This window comes from Rhinopithecus bieti, unplaced genomic scaffold, assembly GCF_001698545.2.
Source record: "Rhinopithecus bieti isolate Rb0 unplaced genomic scaffold, ASM169854v2 scaffold_1017, whole genome shotgun sequence".
Taxonomy (NCBI): domain Eukaryota; kingdom Metazoa; phylum Chordata; class Mammalia; order Primates; family Cercopithecidae; genus Rhinopithecus; species Rhinopithecus bieti.
The window spans coordinates 4,448,174-4,470,641 of NW_016803657.1; the positions used below are offsets into that span (position 1 = coordinate 4,448,174).

A 22,468-nucleotide genomic window follows, 5' to 3' on the forward strand; every position below is an offset into this window, starting at 1 on the left:
TTTGAGACGGAGTCTCGCTCTGTTGCCCAAGCTGGAGTGCAGTGGCCGGATCTCAGCTCACTGCAAGCTCCGCCTCCTGGGTTTACGCCATTCTCCTGCCTCAGCCTCCCGAGTAGCTGGGACTACAGGCGCCTGCCACCTCGCCCGGCTAGTTTTTGTATTTTTAGTAGAGACGGGGTTTCACCGTGTTCGCCAGGATGGTCTCGATCTCCTGACCTCGTGATCCGCCCGTCTCGGCCTCCCAAAGTGCTGGGATTACAGGCTTGAGCCACCACGCCCGGCCTTTTTGTACTTTTTAGTAGAGACGGGGTTTCACCGTGTTAGCCAGGATGGTCTCGATCTCCTGACCTTGTGATCCGCCCGCCTCGGCCTCCCAAAGTGCTGGGATTACAGGCTTAAGCCACTGTGCCCGGCCTCAGCCTGGTTTTTAATTTTTTTTTTTTGCTTTTTTTTTTTTTTAGAGATGGGGTCTTGCTTTGTCGCCCAGGCTCAAACGCAGTGGTACAATCATAGCTCCCTGCAGCCTTGAACTCCTGGGTTTACGTGATCCTCCTGCCTCAGCCTTGAACTCCTGGGCTTACGCGATCCTCCCGCCTCAGCCTCCTGAGTAGCTGGGACCACAGGCACGTGCCACCACACCTGGCTATTTGTATTGTTGTAGAGATGGGGTCCTGCCATCTTGCCCAGAGAGTAGCATGCTTTGGATCACTGTATTGGGTTCCTGGGACTGCTGTAACAAAGTACCACAAACTGGGGTGGCTTAGGGACATTTCTGGTCTCACATTGCTGGAGACTGCGGTTCTGAAACCAAAGTTTTGGCAGAGCCATGCGGCCTCGGAAGGCTCTGCCGAGGGTCCTCCCTGGCTGCCTCCAGATTCTGGAGGTTGCTGGCAATGCTCGGCCCTCTGTGGCTTGCAGCTGTACAACTCCAGCCTCGGCCTTTGATTTACCATGTGAGTTTTACACCATGTGCCTCTGCGTCTCTTCTAAGACTCCAGTCATTGAGTCTCCTTAATGACCTCATCTTAACTAGATTATATCTGCACAGATCCTGTTTCCAAACAATGATAGGTCCTGGGGGTTAGGACTGCCACCCATCTTTTGGGGGGATATAACTTGGTCCACAACAGTCATCACTGTCATCATCACCTTGTTGGCATTGTCAATCAATCATCATCACCTTGTGAGCAAAAGTTCATTGGCCTCTCCTCCAAGACCCGTCACTCATTTCCCAACGTCCTACACTAGACCCGCATTGTCCAAGACAGTAGCCACTGGCCCCCTGTGGCTCTGAACACGAAAAATGTAGCTGGTCTGAAATGAGATGTACAGTAAATGGAAAATACATACCGGAATTGAAAAGTTAATACGAAAGGTAATGTAAAAAACTCATAATTTAAACCAAAAACTCATAATTTAAACCTTTTTGGGTGGGGCGCAGTGGCTCATGCCTGTCATCCCAGCTGCTCAGGAGTCTGAGGCAGGAAGATCGCTTGAGCCCAGGAGGTTGAGACTGCAGTGTGAGTTGTGATTGCATCACTGCACTCCAGCCTGGGTGACAGAGGGGGATGTTGTCTCAAACACAGGGCCGGGTACGGTGGCTCACACCTGTCATCCCAGCACTTTGGGAGGACGAGGCAGACAGATCATGAAGTCAGGAATTTGAGACCAGTCTGACCAACATGACAAACTCCATCTCTACTAAAAATACAAAAATTAGCAGGGTGTGGTGGCGCGCACCTGTAATCCCCCCTACTCAGGAGGCTGAGGCAGGAGAATCGCTTGAACTCAAGAGGTGGAGGTTGCAGTGAGCTGAGATTGCGCCATAGAACTGCAGCCTGGGCAACAGAGCGAGACTCCGTCTCAAAACACACACACACACACCTCCTTGGCAATCTGTTCCTTTTAATGGTAGAACTCCTTGGAAAACACTTTTCTCCCCTGCGTGCCTCTACGCCCCAACCCCTCCTCTGCAGTAACTCTGAGACCCTCTCCGGGTTTCCTGGGCCCACAGTGGCTGCTCTGCCTCCTTCCTTCCCTCCCAGGACTCCTGGTTTCCTGGCTTTGACGTCATCGTGCCCAGGTTCAGCCCCTGGGCCTCTCCTGTATCTGTCCACGCTCACGCTCCTGGGAACCATGCTAACAAGTTATACAACTTGCTAGCTTGGATGACCCGCTGTGGTCTTACAGCTCTGCGGGTCAGGAGCCTCCCTGGGCTAAAGTCAAGGGTCGGCTGGGCTGGTTCCTTCCGGAGGCTCCGGGGAGAATCCATTTCTTGCCCTTTCCAGCTTTTAGAGGCACCCGCATCCTTGGCTCACAGCCCTTCCTCCAAGCCAGTCCTGCAGCACCCTCAGGCCCTGTGCTCTCACTCAGACCCCCTGCTGCCTCTAACGAAGGTGTTTTTTTTTTTTTTAATTTTGAGATGGAGTCTCGCTCTGTTGCCCAGGCTGGAGCGCAGTGGTGCAATCTCAGCTCATTGCCACCTCTACCTCCTGGGTTCAAGTGATTCTCCTGCCTCAGTCTCCTGAGTTGTTGCGATTACAGGCATGCACCACCATGCCCAGCTCATTTTATATTTTTAGTAGAGATGGGGTTTTGTCATGTTGGCCAGGCTGGTCTCAAACTCCTGACCTCAGGTGATCCACCCACCTTGGCCTCCGGAAGCGCTGGGGTCACAAGTGTGAGCCAGTATGCCCGGCCTTAGGGAGGGTTCTTGTGATGGCATCAGGCTCACGTGGCTGATGCAGAACACTCCCCCCCATTCATGATCTTTAATCATCTGCAGTCCCTTTTGCTGTGGGGACTCCCGGGTCCCAGGGCTGGGATGTGGACATCTCTGGGGCTGTCACTCAGCTGCTGGGGCGGCTTCTCCTTCCCGGGGCTGTGAGCGCAGTCTTGTCAGCTGGGCTGCCTCTCCAGCACCCCCACTGGGCTGTCCCTGGCCTCTCAGACTTACCCTGTCCTGATCTCCAATGGCCCTGGCCCTCACTCCCCATCATGCAGTACTGTGTGCCTTCAGGTCAGACCAAACGCAGCTGGCCCACACCTGACTTGGGAAGGGGCCCAGGCAGAGGAAGAGGATGACAGGGTGTGCCAGCCTGAGCTCGGAAGATAGGGGTCCCTGGCTGCCTCCTGACCCCATCCCCTGGCCCTCTCCCCGCAGACGGCATCCTGTCCTTCTTGAAGAACAACAAGCCAGGGGATGCGCTGTGTGTGCTGGGCCTCACACTGTCCGACCTGTACCCCCACGAGGCCTGGAGCTTCACCTTCAGCAAGTTCCTTCCAGGGCACGGTGAGCTGGGGCCCTGGCAGCTCTGCCTGGGAGGCAGCCTAGCATGGGGCCGTGGCCGCTGGGGGCTGCAGGGCACCCTCGTGGTGGAAGTGAATACCCATGCATGGGAATAGGCGGCCCCTTCCAGCTCCTCCTGAGGGATGGCGTAGGAGCTGTTCCTCAGCTGTGGCCTCTGCCCCAGGGCCCATCTTCACGTGGGCAGGACAGGGCCTCCCAGGACCTATGGGGTGTTGGGCCATGGCCGGCTTGCATGAGAGCATGAGGTGGGTTTGATGGTGGGCCCCCTAGAGCCAAGGCTGACCCCTGAACGTGCCCTTCTCTCCATCTCTCTCCAGAAGTGGGCGTCTGCAGCTTCGCCCGGTTCTCGGGGGAATTCCCGAAGTCGGGGCCCAGCGCCCCTGATCCAGCCTTGGTAGAGGCAGCAGCAGATGGCCCTGAGGCCCCCCTGCAGGACAGAGGCTGGGCCCTGTGCTTCAGTGCCCTGGGGATGGTTCAGTGCTGCAAGGTGGGTGGGGGCTCTGGGGCTGGGAAGAGGGGACAGGAGGGTGCTGGCTGAGCCTGCGCTGCGTCAGTCCCTTACACTGCCCCATCCTCACGGAGAAGCGGGTGGACCCCTAACTTCACGGAATGAGGAAACCAAGGCCACACAGCTATGAAGAAGCAGGGTAGGGATTAGAGCCCCAAGCCCCGATCACGTGTGGCCTCCCCAGGGCCGCGCATCCTGACTCACCTTCCCCCGGGGCCCTGAATGCTGCCCTGCCAGAGATGTGGGCTGACGCCTCTGCCGCCTGGGGCAGGGGGAGGGCGCCCGGACCACTTCCAGGCCATCCAGCCTCACCCAGGTCCTCATTTTGGCCCTGCTGGGGCTGCCTGGGGATCTGCCGGATACGGGGGCAAGGCGGTGAGGCAAGGTGCTTGGTGGCCTTCCCCCCAGGTCACGTGCCACGAACTCTGCCACCTTCTGGGCCTGGGGAACTGCCGCTGGCTCCGCTGCCTCATGCAGGGTGCGCTTAGCCTGGACGAGGCCCTGCGGCGGCCCCTGGACCTCTGTCCCATCTGTCTGCGAAAGCTGCAGCACATCCTGGGCTTCAGGCTCATCGAGAGGTACCAGGTGAGTTGCTGAGTTGCGCTCCCCGAGTTGCGCGCCCGGCTGCTGGGACCTGCGCTCTGGAGGCCCCGCGAGCGCCACCTGGAGACCACGCAGGGCACGAGGACTGCGCAGACGCTTTGTCAAACTGCCGGGTTCCAGGCAGTGCAGAGCCCCGGGACCTGCATTGGGGTTGAGCTCCATCCGGATCTCACTGGCGGTAGGTCGAGTCCTGCCAGTGCCCGCATGTGGCGGCTGCGGCCAGGAGGTTGCAGCGGCTTGGGGCCTTCCTGGTGCAGCCGGTGGGTGGCACGGTCTTCTCAGGGTAACTTGCTCTTTTCTGTCCCGTCACCAACACTTGGGTCACTGCCCCTCAGAGGAGGCACAGGCCCCTTGGGAGGAGGTGGGAACTGACAGAACAAGGCTGTGTTGGAGGTGGCCTCCATTCCTAACTCCCTCTGCTGTCACCCGGGGTGGGGCTGCCGAGCAAACGGCTTGTCTGTATTCATGGGGGAAGATTTGTTTGCAGGCTCGAAAGTTTTACTCTGAGTTCTGAGTGCAAAGGCAGGTGGTGGTAATTTTTCTTTAAACCCACCTCTGGATGAAAACCAGTTATCAGGTGTGCACTGTGCACAGGCACAAGAGCAGTCAATGAAACTGCGCTGGGAAGCCCCTGCATCCTCCTCCTTCTGGTGCTGGGTCCAGGCTGTGGAGGCGGGTGGGAGTGTCCGGTGCTGGGTCCAGGCCGTGGAGGCGGGTGGGAGTGTCCAGTGCTGGGTCCAGGCCGTGGAGGCGGGAGTTCCCAGACTGAGCTTGTCAGAACCCCCTGCAGGGCCCAGCCGCGCCCGCCTTCCTTCTGGGGCCGAGTGAGGAGCGGTACGTGCAGGGCTCCTGGGTGACACTGCTGAACTAGAGGCTGGGGCATTTCCAGCTCACAGTGCTGGAATCTCTCTGTAGGGATCTTCTTCGAAGACTGGCAGTAAAGGGAAGGTGAAGGGGGCACAGAGGAAGCAGCCTTCCCAACTGGAAGGCTGAGAGGAGCCTGTGACTTGGGGGGAGCCCAGGCGCAGCCATGGCTGAGGGTAGGAGCATTTCCTGAGGGTGCAGGCGGCGTGATGGCCGGTTGGCACCTGATGATGCCTTGTAAAGGTTGCTGCTGCCAGCTGTGCCCTATCGAGGGGCAGCTCTTAGTACCCTGGTGAGGCTGTGTAACAGGTAGAAGGGCAGCTTGGTCTGCAGAAAGGGTTGAGAGCTCTCATTTGTTGCCTTCACTTGGGGTCTTGTGCAACCATCTGACATGAACTTTTATAACGTGTGTGCCCCTCCCTACACGTGCTGACCTGGCGTAGTCTGGATTGGAGCTGGAGGGTGTAGCTCCTCCTTCTGCCCAGAGCTCTCCCTTCCACGAGCACCATCGCCCGTGGCTGTGGAGGGAAAAGCGCCAAGGCAAAGGCACTCCAGGGTGGCCTGGCCCTCCTTGCTGTTGTAGGGAGGGGAGCGGTGCAGATGTGAGGTCACCTGCTGTTCCAGGGCTCTGGCTGGTGCTGGAGAGCCGACCAAGGGCCTGGCCAGAAAAGGTCACTGCTGTCCATGGAAAGCAATCAGCGGAATGTTCTCAAAGAAAACCGGACTTGTGGTCTCTGCCACTTCCTGTGGTGTAAACAGTCTCACTGTGGCTGATGTCAGGTCCCAATGGCCCTGAGTTGGGAAGAGGCGTGCAGTGGGGCCTTGTTAAACTGCGTGTCCCCTGTACAGATGCAGGAGAGGAGAATAACCTTGAAAGCAGAGGTAAGAGTGAGATGTAGAAAACATTTAGGAAGTGAGTTTCAAGTATTCCTTTTGCTTTAATTTTTTTTCTATTTTTTCCCCTTGTCATCTCACTGTGTTGCCCAGGCTAGTCTTGAACTCCTGGGTTCAAGTGATCCTCCTGCCTCTGCCTCCCTGTGCTGGGATTACAAGCGTGAGTCACCATGCCTGGACCTTTGCTTTAAAATTTAAAATTTTATTTAATTATGTATACTTTCTGGGTGCACGCTGTGGCTCACGCCTGTAATCCCAGCACTTTGGGAGGCCGAGGTGGGTGGGTCACCTGAGGTCAGGAGTTTGAGACTAGCCTGGCCAACATGGTGAAACCCCGTCTCTACTAAAAAATATAAAAAATAGCCGGGTGTGGTGGTGGGAACCTGTAATCCCCACTACTCAGGAGGCTGAGGCAGGAGAATCGCTTGAACCTGGGAGGTGGAGGTTGCAGTGAGCCACGGTCACAGCACTACACTCCAGCCTGGGTCACAGAGTGAGACACTATCTCAAAAAAAAAACAAAAGAAACTGTAAGTGCTTTATTCTTTAACTGTGGATAACAAGTAGCTTATGAAGTTCCTGAATGGTGGGCTCTTGGGGGTAGATACCTCTGACGCCGGCACAGCCTGGACGTGAGTCCTCAAAAGCTGCTGGTCAGAAGAGCCCTCACACCACCAGCCTGACTCCTGCCCCTGGGTAACTGAGGATGGTGGGGTCCCCTTAGGTAAGGAGCTGGGTCTCCTGGCAGTTCCCTGGCTAGACGAGGGCTGGCAGGGAGCAAACTCAGCCTGTGTTTCTCCCTCTTAGAGACTCTACACCTGGACTCAGGCGGTGGCGGGGACGTGGCCCAGCCAGGAGGCGGGGGAGCCGTCGGTGTGGGAGGACACCCCGCCCGCCAGCGCCGACTCGGGCATGTGCTGTGAGAGTGACTCGGAGCCCGGCACCAGCGTGTCGGAGCCCCTCACCCCTGAAGCCTGGAGTCACGCCTTCTCCTCGGGGCCAGAGGTGGAGCCAGAGGAAGGGCTGAGCTCCCTGGTGGCGTCAGAGGCTCCCCCGGCACTTGGGGGCCCTGGGGAGGCTATCAAGGAGCATGAACGGTGGCTGGCCAGGTGCATCCAGGCCCTGCAGCGGGAAGTGGCGGAGGAGGAGCTGGCACAGGTGGACAGAGCCGTGGATGCCGTCGACCGCTGGGAGATGTTCACGGGCCAGCTCCCAGCCATCAGGCAGGACCCACCCAGCAGCAGGGACAGCGTGGGGCTGCGCAAGGTCCTGGGGGACAAGTTCTCCTCCCTGAGGAGGAAGCTGAGTGCCCGGAAACTCTCCAGAGCAGAGTCGGCCCCCTGTCCCTGGGATGGGGAAGAGAGTTAGCACAGCAGGGGCTACCCTGCGTCTCCTTCCCTAGGATGCTGGCCAGCACTGTCTAGTGGCTGAGGCCACTACCGACCTGCCAGGGATTCAGAGGAAGGGCCTGGCTGGGTGGTGGCTCAGGCCTGTCATCCCATCACTTTGGGAGGCCAAGGCGAGGGGGATTGCCTGAGGCCAGGAGTTTGAGACCAGATTGGGTAACATGGTGAGGCTCTGCCGCTACAAAAGAAAAATTAAAAAATGAGCTGGATGCAGTGGTTCATGCCTGTGGTCCCAGATATTCAGGAGGCTGAGGTGAGAGGATTGCCTGAGCCTAGGAAGTCAAGGCTGCAGTGAGATGTGATCATGCCACTGTACTGCAGTCTGAGCACCACAGCAAGACTGTCTGAGAAAAAAAAGGAAAGGTTCTTTGAAAAAGCCACGGACCACTTGTCTTCAGGCACCTCCTTCAACTCCTGTGTCCCAGCCAGCTGCTCCCACGGGCCTGCACACATGGAGAGGTCTCTCTGCTCCTGGACACTTCTCAGGGAGTACAACCCGGACTGTGCTGGGGTTGGGACAGAGCCCCCTCGCCCACAGAGGCAGAAGGAAGCAGCGCGCGTCCTGTCTCCTCCCAGGCTGCAGGCCTGCCCTTTAGCTATTTATAGCCAGAGCTGGAGAGGCCAGCTCAGATGAGTGACCCTGGGGGCACACGGGTTCCACGCTGCAACCCAGCTTCCAAGGCTGAGTCTGCTCCACAAAGGGGAAGCAACAGGGTTTTGTCTCTATCTCAAGCGTCAACCCCATGCACACACGAAGTGCCCAGTTCTGTGGCGCTAGTAGCATTCCGATCCTGACGGGCTTCACTGGGGCTGTCCATGCAAGTTCTGGGGTTTGCCATCTCTTCTGACAGAGGCTGCAGGAGTTGAGGGTGTCTGACATGCACTGAGGGCAGAGGCCGCCTTATTCCTGAGGCAGCTGCAGCTCACCGTGGGGAAAATAAACTGCGGTGATGTTTTTGGGACAGTTTCTTGGCAAAGGCGGCTGCACTGTCAGTACCAAGTAGGTGGAGGTGGTGATCAGATTTTTTTTTTTTTGGTCTAGTCCGATCAGTTGCTGAGAGAGGGGTGTTATTGCCATGGCTGGGCATTTTATCTGTCTCCCTTCAATTTTGCCAAATATTTCTTCCTGCATTTTGAAGCTCCTTTATGTCCATGCACATCTGATTGTCGTGTCTTCCTGATGAATTGACCCTTTTATTGTCAAACGTCCCCCTCAGCCTGCAGTGGAGAGTCCCAGGGACAGAGACTTCCGGTTCTGACAGCAGAATTCCTTCGGAGCGATGAGGGCGGGGTCACCGCTCACGCTCTCTCATCTGGAAAGAGGCAAGAACAGGGCAGCTTGGACCTTTTGTGGGTGGGTGGCTCATACAGTTACGGAGGGCTTCTAAGAAAAACAATCCAAAATATAAAACTAAAACTGGAAGGGCTATGCAGGGGAGGGGACTGAGGCTTCCTTGTGAATCTGACATTGGTGGAGGCCGACTGCAGGCTCCCAGTCCTGGTCCCAGAAAATGCAAAACAACTAGTACCTGTTGACTTCAGAGAAGCAAAGATGCAGCTCAAAAGCAGCATTAGGATCTTCATCTGTCCCGTTCTCTTTTGCGTAGCTTCAAAGAGGCATGACACTGACCTGGGAGGGGAGATGAAGAGCCAGGCCTTTCAGAAAGTGGCCGATGGAAGGTGCCGGCCGAGCGCACTGCAATAACGGAAGGTGAAAGCTGGAGCCTGGTGGCTGTTGCTGCAAACAAACCACCCAAGACTAAGTGGCTTAAATCACAACAGTCTAGCTCATGAATCTGTAACTTGGGCAGAGCTTGGTGGAGATGGTTTGCCTCTGTGGTTCAACTGGAGGGTTCGTTCATGTGGCTACTTTCTGGGTGCACGCTGTGGCTCACGCCTGTAATCCCAGCACTTCGGGAGGCCGAGGTGGGTGGGTCACCTGAGGTCAGGAGTTTGAGACTAGCCTGGCCAACATGGTGAAACCCCGTCTCTACTAAAAAATATAAAAAATAGCTGGGTGCGGTGGTGGGAACCTGTAATCCCCACTACTCAGGAGGCTGAGGCAGGAGAATCGCTTGAACCTGGGAGGTGGAGGTTGCAGTGAGCCGAGGTCACAGCACTACACTCCAGCCTGGGTGACAGAGTGAGACACTGAGGAAGCTGGCTGTTAATGTCAGGCCTTGGTTCCTGCCCAAGTGAGACTCTACATGGAGGAGAGGCATCCTCTAAGGAAGGCAGCTGCCATATTGTGAGGAAGCTGGACAGCAGGCTCCTGGTCCCAGTCTCAAAAAATGCAAAGGGACAAGTAGGTGTTGATTTCAGAGAAGCAAAGATGCAGCTGAGAAGTAGCATTAGGACCTTCATCCATACCACTCTCTTTTGCATCGCTTCTAAGGTGCATGACAGTGACCTGGGAGGTAACTGTGACAGAACGAAGAGGGGAGACGAAGAGCCAGGCCTTTCAGAAAGTGACCTGGGCTTCCTCACAATATGGCGGTTGCCCTCCTAAGGTGGACAATCTGAGGGACGGATGGAAGCTCTGTGGCGTTTCATAACTCGGCCTCACGTCACAGAGTGTCACCTTTCCTGCACTCTACTGAGGCAGTGACAAGGAACCCACCCCACGTTCACGGGGAGGGGCTGTGGCAGGGAATGTGAGGCAACAGAATATCGCGGTGGCCATTCATGAACAGTCAGCCCCACTCGGCGTTCGCGGTGGGGATTTGGCTGGTGCACCTGCTAGATGACCTGTTTTCCGATTTCCTTCATCTTCTGCAAAAGGTTAACCGCTGGAGTGATGTGAGATTAAACAGGTGACAAAAATAGAACAGCCTGGCTCAGGCTGAGGGTGGGAGTGCGTTGGGGTTCTGGCCAAAGCCTCCGCACTGTCTCTCTGTATCCACGTCCTTTGACCCTCAACTGTGATGCATGTCCCAAAAAAGCATTTTGAAGGCAGGAGCAAACCACTAAAAAAAACCCCTTTTATCCACAGCCTTTACCTAGTTGCAGATGTGACTGAAACTTTTTAAGACAGCTGTGGGGAAGACTGTTTTGAAATGCAACTTTGAGGAAGAGAAATCGGTTTCCCTCCTCTCCCCTGTGTTAGCCCCAGGTTCTGTCTGTGCTGCGGTGAAGGGTAACTTGGGACAGTCAGCAGGAAAGATGCTAAGGCAGCAGAGAGATAATGAGGGCTGCCTTCTCGAGGAAGGTCACAGCTCACGAATCTTTCTAAACTCCTTAAGCGCTGCAAAAGTTGGACTGAGATTAAATTTAGAGATGATGGTTTCCAAGAAACACAGGGCCATGGTTCTTTCAGTTTTAAAAAATGTGCACAGTCCACTTAATTGCTTTCTCGTCTCCTTATCTGTCAGAAGCCCCTGAATTCACAAGGATGGGTCTTCCAGCTTGACGATGACCTCTCTTCTGAGAGCCTCACCCATCTTGGCAGGTCAAGTTAGCGGGGCCTCATGGAGCTAAAAATATTTTCAGGTCACGACAGACGTTATCTGTATTGCTGTGTGTGTGCGACAAGGCTGGGGAAGCTAACACTTGCCTTCTGAAGTAGCTAGAATACACACTCCCACGTCACAGCCATGCTTTGATGAAGGGGTGAGACGCAGTGTCCCCTCTTAGAGGCAAATCTCTCTTCAGGCAGCCCAGCAGTCCTTTCCGAAATCTCATTATTTTCTGTCTTCCTCCCCAAAGCCCAAACTCCTTGTCAGACGGGGGAGAGGGGAGAAGCAGCATCCCGACTCCAGTCCGTGGTGTGAACCCTGAGGGCACAGGACAGTGAGTGGAGCTCTGCCCCCACCCCCGTTTCCAGAGCATGGGTGGGGGGGAGGGATATATTGTCCCGTGGGACATCTGCTTCAGACCTTTCCCTGATGAAAGAAATCTCCAAAAGCCTTAAACATAAAATGGCTTAGTCAAACACGAGTGATAAAGCTGGGTGTCCAAATTTAGATCCCACCAAGTTCAAAGGGGACGCTAGAACATTCCAGGGACACACCCACACATAGAGGGTCTCCATATGGTGCCAAGGGAGCTGTTCTGCAGACCCAATGGGCAGGGTCAGCTAGGTCTTGGAGGGAGGGACCGGCTGCCCTGCCCAAGTCCACCTGGACAGGCAAACCTTCCCTGGTGGCTCAACTCCACCTCTGAAGGGGTCTCTCCTACGTAACGCAATTTTTCTCATCATCATCCTCGAGTCTCGAAATGACCTGTAAGGCAGATGGCTGCGTCCCCACTGCATGGCTGTGGCCACCAAGATGGGACTGGGAAGGGCTGGAGCCTCAGAAGCAGAAGAGCTGAAGTTCAGATGCAGTCTATTCTTGCTTGAACCCCCAGTTCGCCTGCTGTTGTGCGGCTTTCTTAGGAAAGCAACCTTGGAGATCTGAGCAGGAAGAGTAAGAAGGTGCACGGACTTGGGAGGCCTGCACCCTGATTCTTGAGTAGCCCCCACACCAGCCCCCATGCCCCTCAGTTCTGATTACCAGCAGGCTTTCTGGCCTTGGCAGCTCCTTCCCACTCTGGGGAGCGACCTGGGTGAGTGGCCAGCACTCTTAGGTGAGGTGCCAATGAAAACACCCCCAGGGTTGCTGGGGCTTCACTGATTTATTAAAGGAGGGTGAGGCCCGGACAGAAATATTTTTATCCCTATCCCCGTGAAGACGGAGAGAATCAGGGCTTCACGATGGGGTTCTCAGACCTGACCTGACCTGGGCCTGCCTCTGTGTGCTGGGAGCAAATGAGGGCCCGTCCTCTAGGCCGGCTTTGCAGCTCCAGAAAGGGCGACAGACTCGCGGGGACCTGGCTGCCATCCTGGGAGAGACCCCAGGGAGCGGCTCGCCCTGCACCCAAGGGCTCTCTGGAGCTCACCCCGCACGCAGGCTGCACCAGAGCTGAAATCTAGTTGCCATCCCTGTGGGGACAACGGCACACAGAGGTGCCCAGTTTCAAGGAAACCCAAGGAAACAGCAAATTGATGGCTCTTGGAACACCAGGCCCTCAAAGATAAACACCGCAGGGTAATCTAGGAAACGCTTCCTGCTTGACTGTGAAGAGCCGCCGCGGCCTGCGAACGCTGTTCAAAACAGATGCAAATCACCGGTGGAGAAGGCCGCCGGAGCCGTCCCTTTTCTGACATGGTACAGCGGCACCTTGATGAATGAGAACCCGGAAGAACGGAGGTTTATTTTTGAACTCAGATCTTGGGTAGGGAGGCAAATGAAAACAGGCTGATGGCAGGGGTTTATTTTAAAAAGCAATTTCCAAGAAGCATTCTGGGGTCACCGCGCGTTCAGTCCAACTCTCTCCCCGCTGCAGTGTTCCCGCGACGATGAGGCAATCCAAATTGTCACTGGAGCGGAGCAAACATGGCGGCCTCCGCCTTCCCCGGCTGCGCAGGAACGTCCCTCACGGAGGGTCCGCGGTAGCCAGGCCCGACTAACCTCCCGCCCTCTCTCAGAGGCGCCCGAGCTCTCGCGAGATTGACGAGAGACGACACCCGCCAGATTCCACCAGAGGCTCCCTAGGCTTTGAACGCACTTCTGTTACATGGAAACTGAGCCAGTTCCCGGAGTAACCTGGCTCCAACCTGGTGATCCTCTGCTGCCGAGAGCTCTGGCTCTGCTGCCGATGGGCCCAGTGTGCATCTTCTCTCTCAGGCGGGGTGCTCTGCCCGCCACAGTGTGCCTGGGTTTCTGGATACAGTATGACTGAACCGTAATTTCTCAGCAAAGGCCAACACGTGTTCGTCCCCGGCTAGCCTAAGACCATCTTCGGTTCAAGGGCCCTCGCCAAGCTTTGTGAGTCTATTTCACGGGCCTCCTTTGGTGGTCTGTGACCGGCGGGAATGAATGGGGACGTGGTTGTCAGCCCTGACTCTTGCACGCTGGTGGCACCTGCGGGCGCCCACTTGCCTGGCACGTGGACAAAGGTGATGAGCGCGGCTGACGGCTCCTGGGGGCAGCGTGGGAACCAGTCTGAAGCCGACGTCCCGCCCCCTGCGGTCAGACTGTCAGCAGCCGAAGGCAGTGAACTTTTCACCGTTTCTTTCAACGCTTTCTCACGGAGGAGCTCCACTGCCCCTTCTAACAGGATGGAACTTGTGCAGCCGGGCTTGGTGTCGTGGTCAGGGAGAAGCGGGCAGGCCGGGGCCGAGCTGCGTCCGGCGCTCAGCGTCGACTTCTCCCTGTGCTCTGCCCACCTTGGGGAGGCCTCTGGGAACAGGCGAGTCACAGAAACCACAGGAAATGGAGCGGGTTGAAAGAAGCAGAAAACACGCTTTTCTCAGGGTCGCTTAACACAGGCAGATGTACAGGAGAGCAGGAAGGAAAGAGGGAGGGAAGCTGCAAGAACAGGCAAATTTTTTTTTCATCTGAAGTGAGATCCAACTTCCACCACATTCGACCTGTGCCCCTCTGGGTGGGTGGTGGCTATCCTCTTGGGCGCCCCCTTGTGAGGGCTCGAGACCTTTACCGGGTGGGGGCAGCAGCTGTGCCAGCTGCCAACCCAACTCCGGGCGGCCTCCTGGGGCTTGCAGGGAGCCCCTGTCGGAAGGGGGATGTCTCCTCTTCATTCCTGCCATCCTCTAGCCGCCTTCCCGCCTGCACCACCTGGAGGCAGTTGTTTCACGTGGGGCTCTTGATGGCACAACCTGATGTCTGTCACGGAGCCCCGAGCAGGAGCAATGCCTAAGGAGGGCAAAGGAGAGCGCGCCCAGCAGAGCTCCCTCCTCTGCCCCAACAACAGAGCCCACGGCATCCCTTAGCCTGACATACAAGTTCCACAATAACCTCTCCCAATGGGAACGACTTAGCCCTAATTAGGTGAGCTTTAATCACCGCTCGATCATATGACAGGGTTATTTTTAAGAGTCCAGTCCACGTGGAAACATACCTGGGGCATTTTATACTGCAATGATTGATGGACAACATTGATGTACAAAATAAATAGTGTTACTCAGGTTTTCTATAATGGTTCCATTTTACATTTTCATTCTCAAAATTAATAAATGCTATCAACCCTCAATTTTTTTTGTTTTGAGATGGAGTTTTGCTCTTGTTGCCCAGCTAGAGTGCAATGGTGCCATCTCGGCTCACTGCAACCTCCACCTTCTGGTTTCAAGCGATTCTCCTGCCTCAGCCTCTCAAGTAGCTGGGATTACAGGAGCCAGCCACACCACGCCCGGCTAATTTTTGTATTTTTAGTAGAGACAGGGTTTTACCATCTTGGCCAGGCTGGTCTCGAACTCCTGATCCACCCACCTTGGCCTCCCAAAGTGCTGGGATTACAGGTGTTGTCAGCCACCGCGCCCGGCCTCAACTCCAAATTTTAAAAAGGGCTTAAAGGAAGAGGATGAAATTCTAGAAGTCTAAACGAAAACAGGGAATGTGTCTATTGAATTAGGTAAACAATTCCTTGCATTTGAGAATGCAAGGAGCCCACAGGAACCTACCGACAGGACTGCCACGCACTGCTGCAGAGCTTTCCGTGCAGGGCGCGGCTCCCCTCTGAGACTCGGCTCCTCTGCTGACTTGGATGGGTTCATTTACCCACGTGGACGCCCATCCACAAACACTGCTGGAGGTTTTTAAAACACTTGTCAAACGGAGAGTCACTTCGCAAACATTCACTCCCCGTTTCCATGTCTCCCCACGTCAGAGTGGATGCTTTTCATGCGCTGTGACAAAAGGAAAGGCTAGTGTGTGTTTTGGGGGCTGGAGGGGATCATCATTTCTTTTTTTGATTTTTTTTTTTTATTGAGACAGAGTCTCTGTCACCCAGGCTGGAGCCCAGTGGTGTGATCTTGGCTCACTGCAACCTCTGCCTTCTGGGTTCAAACGATTCTCCTGCCTCAGCCTCCCAAGTAGCTGGGATTACAGGTGCCCGCCACCATGCCTGGGTAATTTTTGTATTTTTAGTAGAGAGGTGGTTTTGCAGTACTGGCCAGGCTGGTCTTGAAGTCCTGACCTCAAGTGAAACACCCACCTCGGCCTCCCAAAGTGCTGGGATTATAGGTGTGAGCCACCGCGCCCAGCCTTTTTAAAAAAAAAAAAAAAATTATTTATTTTAGATACAGGGGTCTTGCAATGTTGCTCAGGCTTATCTCAAATGCCTGGGCTCAAGCGACTCTCCTGCCTCAGCCTCCTGAGTAGCTGGGACTACAGGTGTGTGTCTCTACACTCAGCTAATTAAAAACTTTTTTTTGGTAGAGACAGGGTTTCGCCATCTTGCCCAGGCTGATTTAGAACTCCTGGACTCAGGCAGTCCTCCTGCCTCTGTCTCACAAAGTGCCTGGATTACAGGTGTGAGTCACCACGCCCGGCCCATTATTTCTGTTTATATGAATGTCACAGCACGTTTCCTGTGTGACCCTGCGGGCTGCCGTCTCTGGCTGCCCGCGAGCGTCCCTTACACCCACAGGTCTGGTGGTGGCGACCAGCAGCTGCAAAACGACCGACTCTATTGAATAAACACTGGGTGGTGCGGGAGGTTCCTGCCAATGTTGGGAGGAAGAGCAACCGCGGACGCCCGTGCCTGGGAGGGATGGAAAGGCCAGGGGAGGGTAGAGCTCAGGAGACGAGGGACAGGGTCTAAGGCCTGAGCCGGGCTCTGTGCTGAGCGCTCACCTCTCTCCTTCCGCGCACCGCAGACAAGTGGAAGACGCCAGGAGGCCTCTGCTTCCGGAAAGGCGCCTGCCCCGCGGTGGAACGCACCCTGGAAGCCTGTGGATGCGACAGAATCTGCTTGCAGAATCTGCTGCCACATTCTTCTGTTTGAAAGCTGCGGGTGGGCCGGGCGCGGTGGGTCACGCCTGTCATCCCAGCACTTTGGGAGGCGGAGGCGAGTGGATCACGAGGTCAGGAGATCGAGACCATCCTGGCTAACACGGTGAAACCCCGTCTCTACTAAATATACAAAAAAGTAGCCGGGCGAGGTGGTGGACGCCGGTAGTCCCAGCTGCTCAGGAGGCTGAGGCAGGAGATTCTCGTGAACCTGGAAGGCAGAGGTTGCAGTGAGCTGAGATCGCGCCACCGCACTCCAGCCTGGGAGAGAGAGGGAGACTCTGTCTCAAAAAGGAAAAACAGCGGGTGGGCACCACACTCAGGGGCCTCCACTTCTCAGCACTGGTGGGGGAGGCAGGGACACAACCCGCCAGGAAAACAGGTATAATTTAAGACAAATTTTAATAGATGTATAAAAATCATATATACAAAACATGTGAATACTAACCACCGTGGCTATAACATGCATTTTTACACTTTATCACATCTTTTTTATTTTTTATTTTTTTATTTTTTGAGACGGAGTCTCGCTCTGTCACCCAGGCTGGAGTGCAGTGGCCGGATCTCAGCTCACGGCAAGCCCCGCCTCCCGGGTTTAGCCATTCTCCTGCCTCAGCCTCTCGAGTAGCTGGGACTACAGGCGCCCGCCACCTCGCCCGGCTAGTTTTTTGTATTTTTTAGTAGAGATGGGGTTTCACCGTGTTAGCCAGGATGGTCTCGATCTCCTGACCTCGTGATCCGCCCGTCTCGGCCTCCCAAAACTTTATCACATCTTAACCTAGCACACTGTATTCCTACACTGAGTCCGGTCACGGCAGGACAGCCCGGCACAGGTGGTGCTGGCGCTGCAGCAACTGTCGCCGGGGGCTGCAGAGAGCACTCGGTTCCTTTCTGTATTTAAGGCCCTGAAGCGCTCAGGCGCTAAAGACAGAAGGCCGTCCAACTGGTCCCTTGGGCAGTGTGCCCTCCTGCTGCATGGGCTGGGGCCTGAGCACAGGAAAGGGAGTTTAGGACACAGTGGCCACGAGTAGGCGCCGAGCTTACGACACCGAATTTCCTGGCGATGGTTGTGCCCATCGATGTAAGCTGGTTCAAATGCAGTTAAGACAAAGGACATTTTGAATCTTTTTTTTTTTTTGAGACGGAGTCTCCCTTTGGCGCCCAGGCTGGAGTGCAGCGGCGCAATCTCGGCTCACTGCAAGCTCCGCCCCCCAGGTTCACACCATTCTCCTGCCTCAGCCTCCCAAGCAGCTGGGACTACAGGCGCCCGCCACCACGCCCCGCTAAGTTTTTGTATTTTTAGTAGAGAAGGGGTTTCACCGTGTTAGCCAGGATGGTCTCGATCTCCTGACCGTGTGATCCGCCTGCCTCAGCCTTCCAAAGTACTGGGATTACAGATGTGACCTACCACGCCCGGCCAAGACATTTTGAATGTTTTAAACCAATTTGCCTGACAGGTCAAAAGGTAATTTTTTGAGATTCTAGAGACTGACAGGATCAATGGAGATTTTAAATTTTGCATAAATAGGCTTGTAAAAGAATCCAGACTAGGTACAGTGACTTATACCTGTAATCCAAGCACTTCAGGAAGGCTGAGGTGGGAGGATCACTTGAGGCCAAGAGTTCAACACCTGCCTGGGCAACACAGTGAGACTCCATCTCTATAAAAAATTTAAAAATTAGCCAGGTGTGGGTGGGTGGTGGTACATGCCTGTGGTCCCAGCTACTTGGGAGGCCGAAGTGGGAGGATTGCTTGAGCCTAGGAGTTTTGAGGCTGCAATGAGCTATGATCACACCACTGCATTCCAGCCTGGGCCACAGAGTGAGACCCTATATCTAAAATAAAATAAAATAATAAAATAAAATAAAATAAAATAAAATAAAATAAATAAAATAAAATAAAATAAAATAAAATAAAATAGAATAAAATAAAGGTTCACTGTGTTAAAAAAAAAAAAAAGTAAATCTGAAATGCATTTGCATGGCAGTTGTACAACCTGTGAGTGGCGTAGAAATTATACGCGACTTGAGTACATTTTATAAAAGAGGAAAAAAAAAAAAATGAACAGGTTGACTCCTAACAGGAAAGCACCACAGAGCGTATGGCCCACAGTGCCTGCAGGCTGTGTGGGGGCCCCACTGCAGACGCGTGCTCAGCACCTGTCACCCACAGCTAAGTCACAAGAGCTGCTGGCACCTGTTTGCAGGGGAATGTGGCAACATGCACCCGGGTGCATCCAGACAGCCTGGGTGAGTGGGAGAGCCACAAAGAACCAACTTAATTTGTGTGATTTCCAGATGCAGGTCTGAACAGTTCTTGACACCCGAGTTTCAAAGTCTCCTACCTGACCAGGTGTCCTCAGCCTAGTTTGTACTGACCTTTTTTTGGGGAGGGCAGATGGGAAAGACATTGGTGGTGAAGATCTCCAGCATCACCCTGAGGCTGTGGGAGGTCCCTCGGGAGCCAGCTGTCGGATGGAGGAGGAGGAGAGGTGCCGCAGTCTCGAGGGGTTCACACTGCTTGGGGCGCTGATGGCCACAGTCCTGCATGCCCCCTCGGTGCTCCCCAAGCTCTTGCGGACGATTCAGATCAGCTTTCCCCACAGCTTCAGGGCAGAGGCTGAAGTTGCAGACAACCACGATGGAGTGATGGAGGCCTGCAGGTCAGATACCGCGGCTGTCCCCAGCAACCCTGTTCTCAGAGCCTCCCTCTGCACCAGGAGCTAGTACCAGAGAGCCCCGGAGCTGGGCCTGGAGGACTTGTTTACATCCTTCTCACAGAGGGACACGCACTTCACTGCGCCTATGTCTGTCTCTGTGGAGAGAAACTTTCTCTCATCTGGACTTCTGGCCAGATTTTTTTTTTTTTTTTTTTTGAGACAGTCTCGCTCAGTTGCCCAGGCTGGAGTGCAGTGGCGCCACCTCAGCTCACTGCAACCTCCAACTCCTGGGTTCAGGCAATTCTCTGCCTCAGCCTCCTGAGTAGCTGGGATTACAGGCACCCGCCACCACACCCGGCTAATTTTTTGTATTTTTAGTAGGGACGGGGGTTTCACCATCTTGGCCAGGCTGGTCTTGAACTCCTGACCTCGTGATCTACCTGCCTTAGCCTCCCAAAGTGCTGGGATTACAGGCGTGAGCCACCGTGCCTGGCCACTTCTAAGGTCAGATTTTAACAGATGAGCTGCATGGTCCAAGCCAGCTGGGGCTCACCAACGCCAGGCAAGGCCAGACCTGCGACCTGTTGAGAAGATGTGGCCCCCCAGGAAAGCTCTACCTCGATGACAAATAGATGGGGTTACGTTCATTTGGATGAAATGCGTCAGCTTTTAAAATCACAGAATGAAGTGAATTCATTGTTAAAGGGTGCCAAGGTGACAGGCCTGGAATAAGAACCCTTCATTTTCACCAACAGGACCAGGTGAGGGAAGGGAAGCCCTTCTACCAACCACGGCCCTCCGTGCCTCTCCGCACCCTCCCACCCCATTCACACGAGGGCCAGGCTGTGTGTCGGCCCGGCAGGAAATTCAGGCTGACGTGGGACCCCAGGGTAACTGCACCTGTGTCCCGCTTTGGTTCATGTTACACACACATCCGAAAGAAAACCAAAGGGAGAAAATGACCTACTAGAACCTGCTCAAAAAAAAAGAGCACCTAATTTTTGGGTGGAGCTAAGTTTCTACTACTGTGAAGTCAGCCACTTAGCCGCATTTCCAATACGACTCCCAGCAAATCACCGTCAGCCAGGTGCCGAGGCTGCCGGGCTCGTGAGAGTCTCACAATGACATCGTCCGGGAAGGATTTCCAAACGTCAGGGTTAAGTATGGGAGGAATTCTCGTCCCCGTCACACCCGGATCCACCAGGACAGAGAAGCCAGTGCCCCAGTGGGTGGTCTGCCTTTTGTGGGCAGGAGCACTGTGGTCTGAGTTCCACCCACTTCCTACCCCACACCGCAAACGGACACTGACTTCTAGCAGCATCCACCATGCCAGGGTGTCTGGAACTCCCTCACTTCTAGCGACCTCCTGCTTCCTCCTGCTGGGTTCTGCGAGCACACCCTGTGAATGCGAAATTCAAACACCGAGAAAAGCTCATCTCCCAGGACTAGTTCAGTGGGATGTGGGCTAGGCAAGGCCCGAGCATGGCTGTTCTGGCCCCTCAGGTCCTCCGGGCTCATGGGCTGGAGCCACGGCCATGGCCTGTGGTCAGCAGAACCATGCCATGCCGGCAGCTCCTTGAAGGGGCTGCTCTGGGCCCGCAGCACCAGATGGATACAGCCGCGTGAGGGGAGGGGTGAGGGATGCTTCCGGGGAGCAGTGACCTGTGTCTGAAGTGGGCTTCTAACTGAGGAGATGCCAACACTGCAGCCCAGAAATCCAATGCATCTATTTCAACATGGCACCCTGAACCCCGAAAATAACCCACCTCCGAGTTCCAGAATGTTCTGGAGGGAGAGATGGAGCAGCGAGGGAGCAGCCGTAAGGACAGGTCTCGGTGACCTGAAGACTTTCCTCCAGGGAGCGTGCGAGACAGGCCATGAACATGGGACCAGGAGGCAGGAGCAGCATGTCCACACCCTGTGGGCTCCACTCCCAGCTCAGTTACCCCCTAAACCGCAGACTCTGCCTCTCCCTGGTAGCCTGCCAGCTGCCGTCGAGGCCTGGTCAAAAAGCGGCTTCAGTTCCTTTCTTGGGAAACCTAACGCTTTTCTCTTCCCGGTCCAACACAACGCCTCGCAAAACTTTGATCACGAGATTGAAAGGCTGATGTCAGTGAACCATCCCCTTCCAGGGCACGCGGTGCCAGATCCTCCTCTGGTGCCTCTGTATACAGGCATCCAGCCTGGCCGCTACAGTGCCCCCGCCGACTCTCAGGCCTGGGCCAGCTCTCCTGAATGCCAAGGCTTCAAGGAAACACCAGGATCCCGTATTTCAGGACCATCTCTCCCCGGGGCTGTTGTGCAAATTAAGCAAGCCTTCAAGTGGCCTGTCTTCTTCAAAGCAAAGCCTCCTGAATTTTAAGGAATCATTTCGGAAGGAGGCTGCTAAGCACCTGTGACACACCTTACAGAGAAATGGCACCAAGAGATTTGGAAAGGCTGCACGCACGCGATCAAATATTTATTAGCAAGGATTTCCTCTCTGCCCTTAAATCACAAAAGAGAACCCACCATCCCCGCACTTCTCGAGGTAGGTTGCTGGTCACAGTGAGAAGACCGGGTGGTGAGTCATACAGTGAAATACAATCCTCACCACACTAGACATGGATGTCCCCAAACCTGGAAGGAACCTCCCAGCTGGCCTCTTTAGTGACCATCAACCCTGGCTGCCATCAGAACCACCTGGGACACAGGGAAACCTGTATCTATGAGTTGGTGTCTCGGGACTGGCAGCTCAGCACACTGCCTGGGTGAGAGCACCTCGGGTGATTCGACTGTGTCCCCAGGGCAGAGAGCCACTACGCCATCCAGTGTGGAGACGTGAGGACATCCAGGCTCCCAGAGCTCAGCCTACAGTCACAGTACACGGTGTGCTCAGGGCAGGCGTTTTTCTGGCGCACTCTCTGCCTTTCCCACTTGTGGTCAGTTCAAGACCCCATCGGCCACACACGGGCTAATGCTGCTGAGTGGCATCCACACTCCTCTTTCCAGAAAGCTGCTTGTTTGGGCAAGAGGAGAGATGCCCCGTGATACAAAGAGCAAGTTCCGGTGGAGGGCTGAGCATGAGAGCTCTGGTCATACCACACCGAGGACCCGACAGCTCTTCACTTTCTGGCTGGAACCATAACCCCAGGGGTTGCGAGGACAGAACCTCCACCTGCCATCCCCTTGGGCGCCTCTGGTCTCCAGAGCACATCAAGGTCCTTCCCCTCCCAACTTCTGATCTTGGAGAGCGGGGCCTCTCACGCTTACATGTGCGTGTTTAGGTGTATATGCTGCCATGTCATGCTTTAAAAATAGTGTTTTGAATAAAAGCCTCTGGAACACATCTTTATTATTTTTTTGGAGACACAGTCTCATTCTGTCACCAGAATGGAGTGCAGTGGCATGATCTCGGCTCACTGCAACCTCCGCCTCCCTGGTTCAAGTGATTCT

The 22,468-nt window shown here is 55.0% G+C and overlaps 2 protein-coding genes and 1 long non-coding RNA gene across 4 annotated transcripts in view; 2 read left to right on the plus strand and 1 right to left on the minus strand.

The window, feature by feature from the left end:
* Nucleotides 1-7,837, plus strand: part of AMZ1 (archaelysin family metallopeptidase 1) — a 33,547-nt gene extending 25,710 nt beyond the window's left edge. For both annotated transcript variants that reach the window (XM_017894673.1, XM_017894667.1), the window contains exons 4-7: nucleotides 3,164-3,292; nucleotides 3,628-3,797; nucleotides 4,227-4,403; nucleotides 6,986-7,837. In XM_017894673.1, coding sequence (XP_017750162.1) covers nucleotides 3,164-3,292; nucleotides 3,628-3,797; nucleotides 4,227-4,403; nucleotides 6,986-7,546 — 1,037 coding nt within the window. In that variant the 3' untranslated portion in view covers nucleotides 7,547-7,837. The remainder of the gene's footprint in view (nucleotides 1-3,163; nucleotides 3,293-3,627; nucleotides 3,798-4,226; nucleotides 4,404-6,985) is intronic.
* LOC108543892 (uncharacterized) lies at nucleotides 4,414-16,423 on the minus strand. The gene is made up of 3 exons (XR_001889698.1): nucleotides 16,218-16,423; nucleotides 15,044-15,268; nucleotides 4,414-6,154 (listed from the first exon to the last, which is right to left on the minus strand). It is a non-coding gene; the product is annotated as an uncharacterized LOC108543892 (long non-coding RNA).
* Nucleotides 16,424-18,404: 1,981 nt separating this feature from the next.
* LOC108543867 (uncharacterized) lies at nucleotides 18,405-22,340 on the plus strand. The gene has a single exon (XM_017894679.1). The coding sequence runs from the start codon at nucleotides 20,727-20,729 to the stop codon at nucleotides 21,393-21,395; it is 669 nt and encodes a 222-aa protein (XP_017750168.1). The 5' UTR covers nucleotides 18,405-20,726; the 3' UTR covers nucleotides 21,396-22,340.
* Nucleotides 22,341-22,468: the final 128 nt, after the last annotated feature.

Coding starts and splice junctions, on each gene's coding strand:
- LOC108543867 (XM_017894679.1), top strand. CDS start 20,727: ATGCCAACACTGCAGCCCAGAAATCCAATGCATCTATTTCAACATGGC.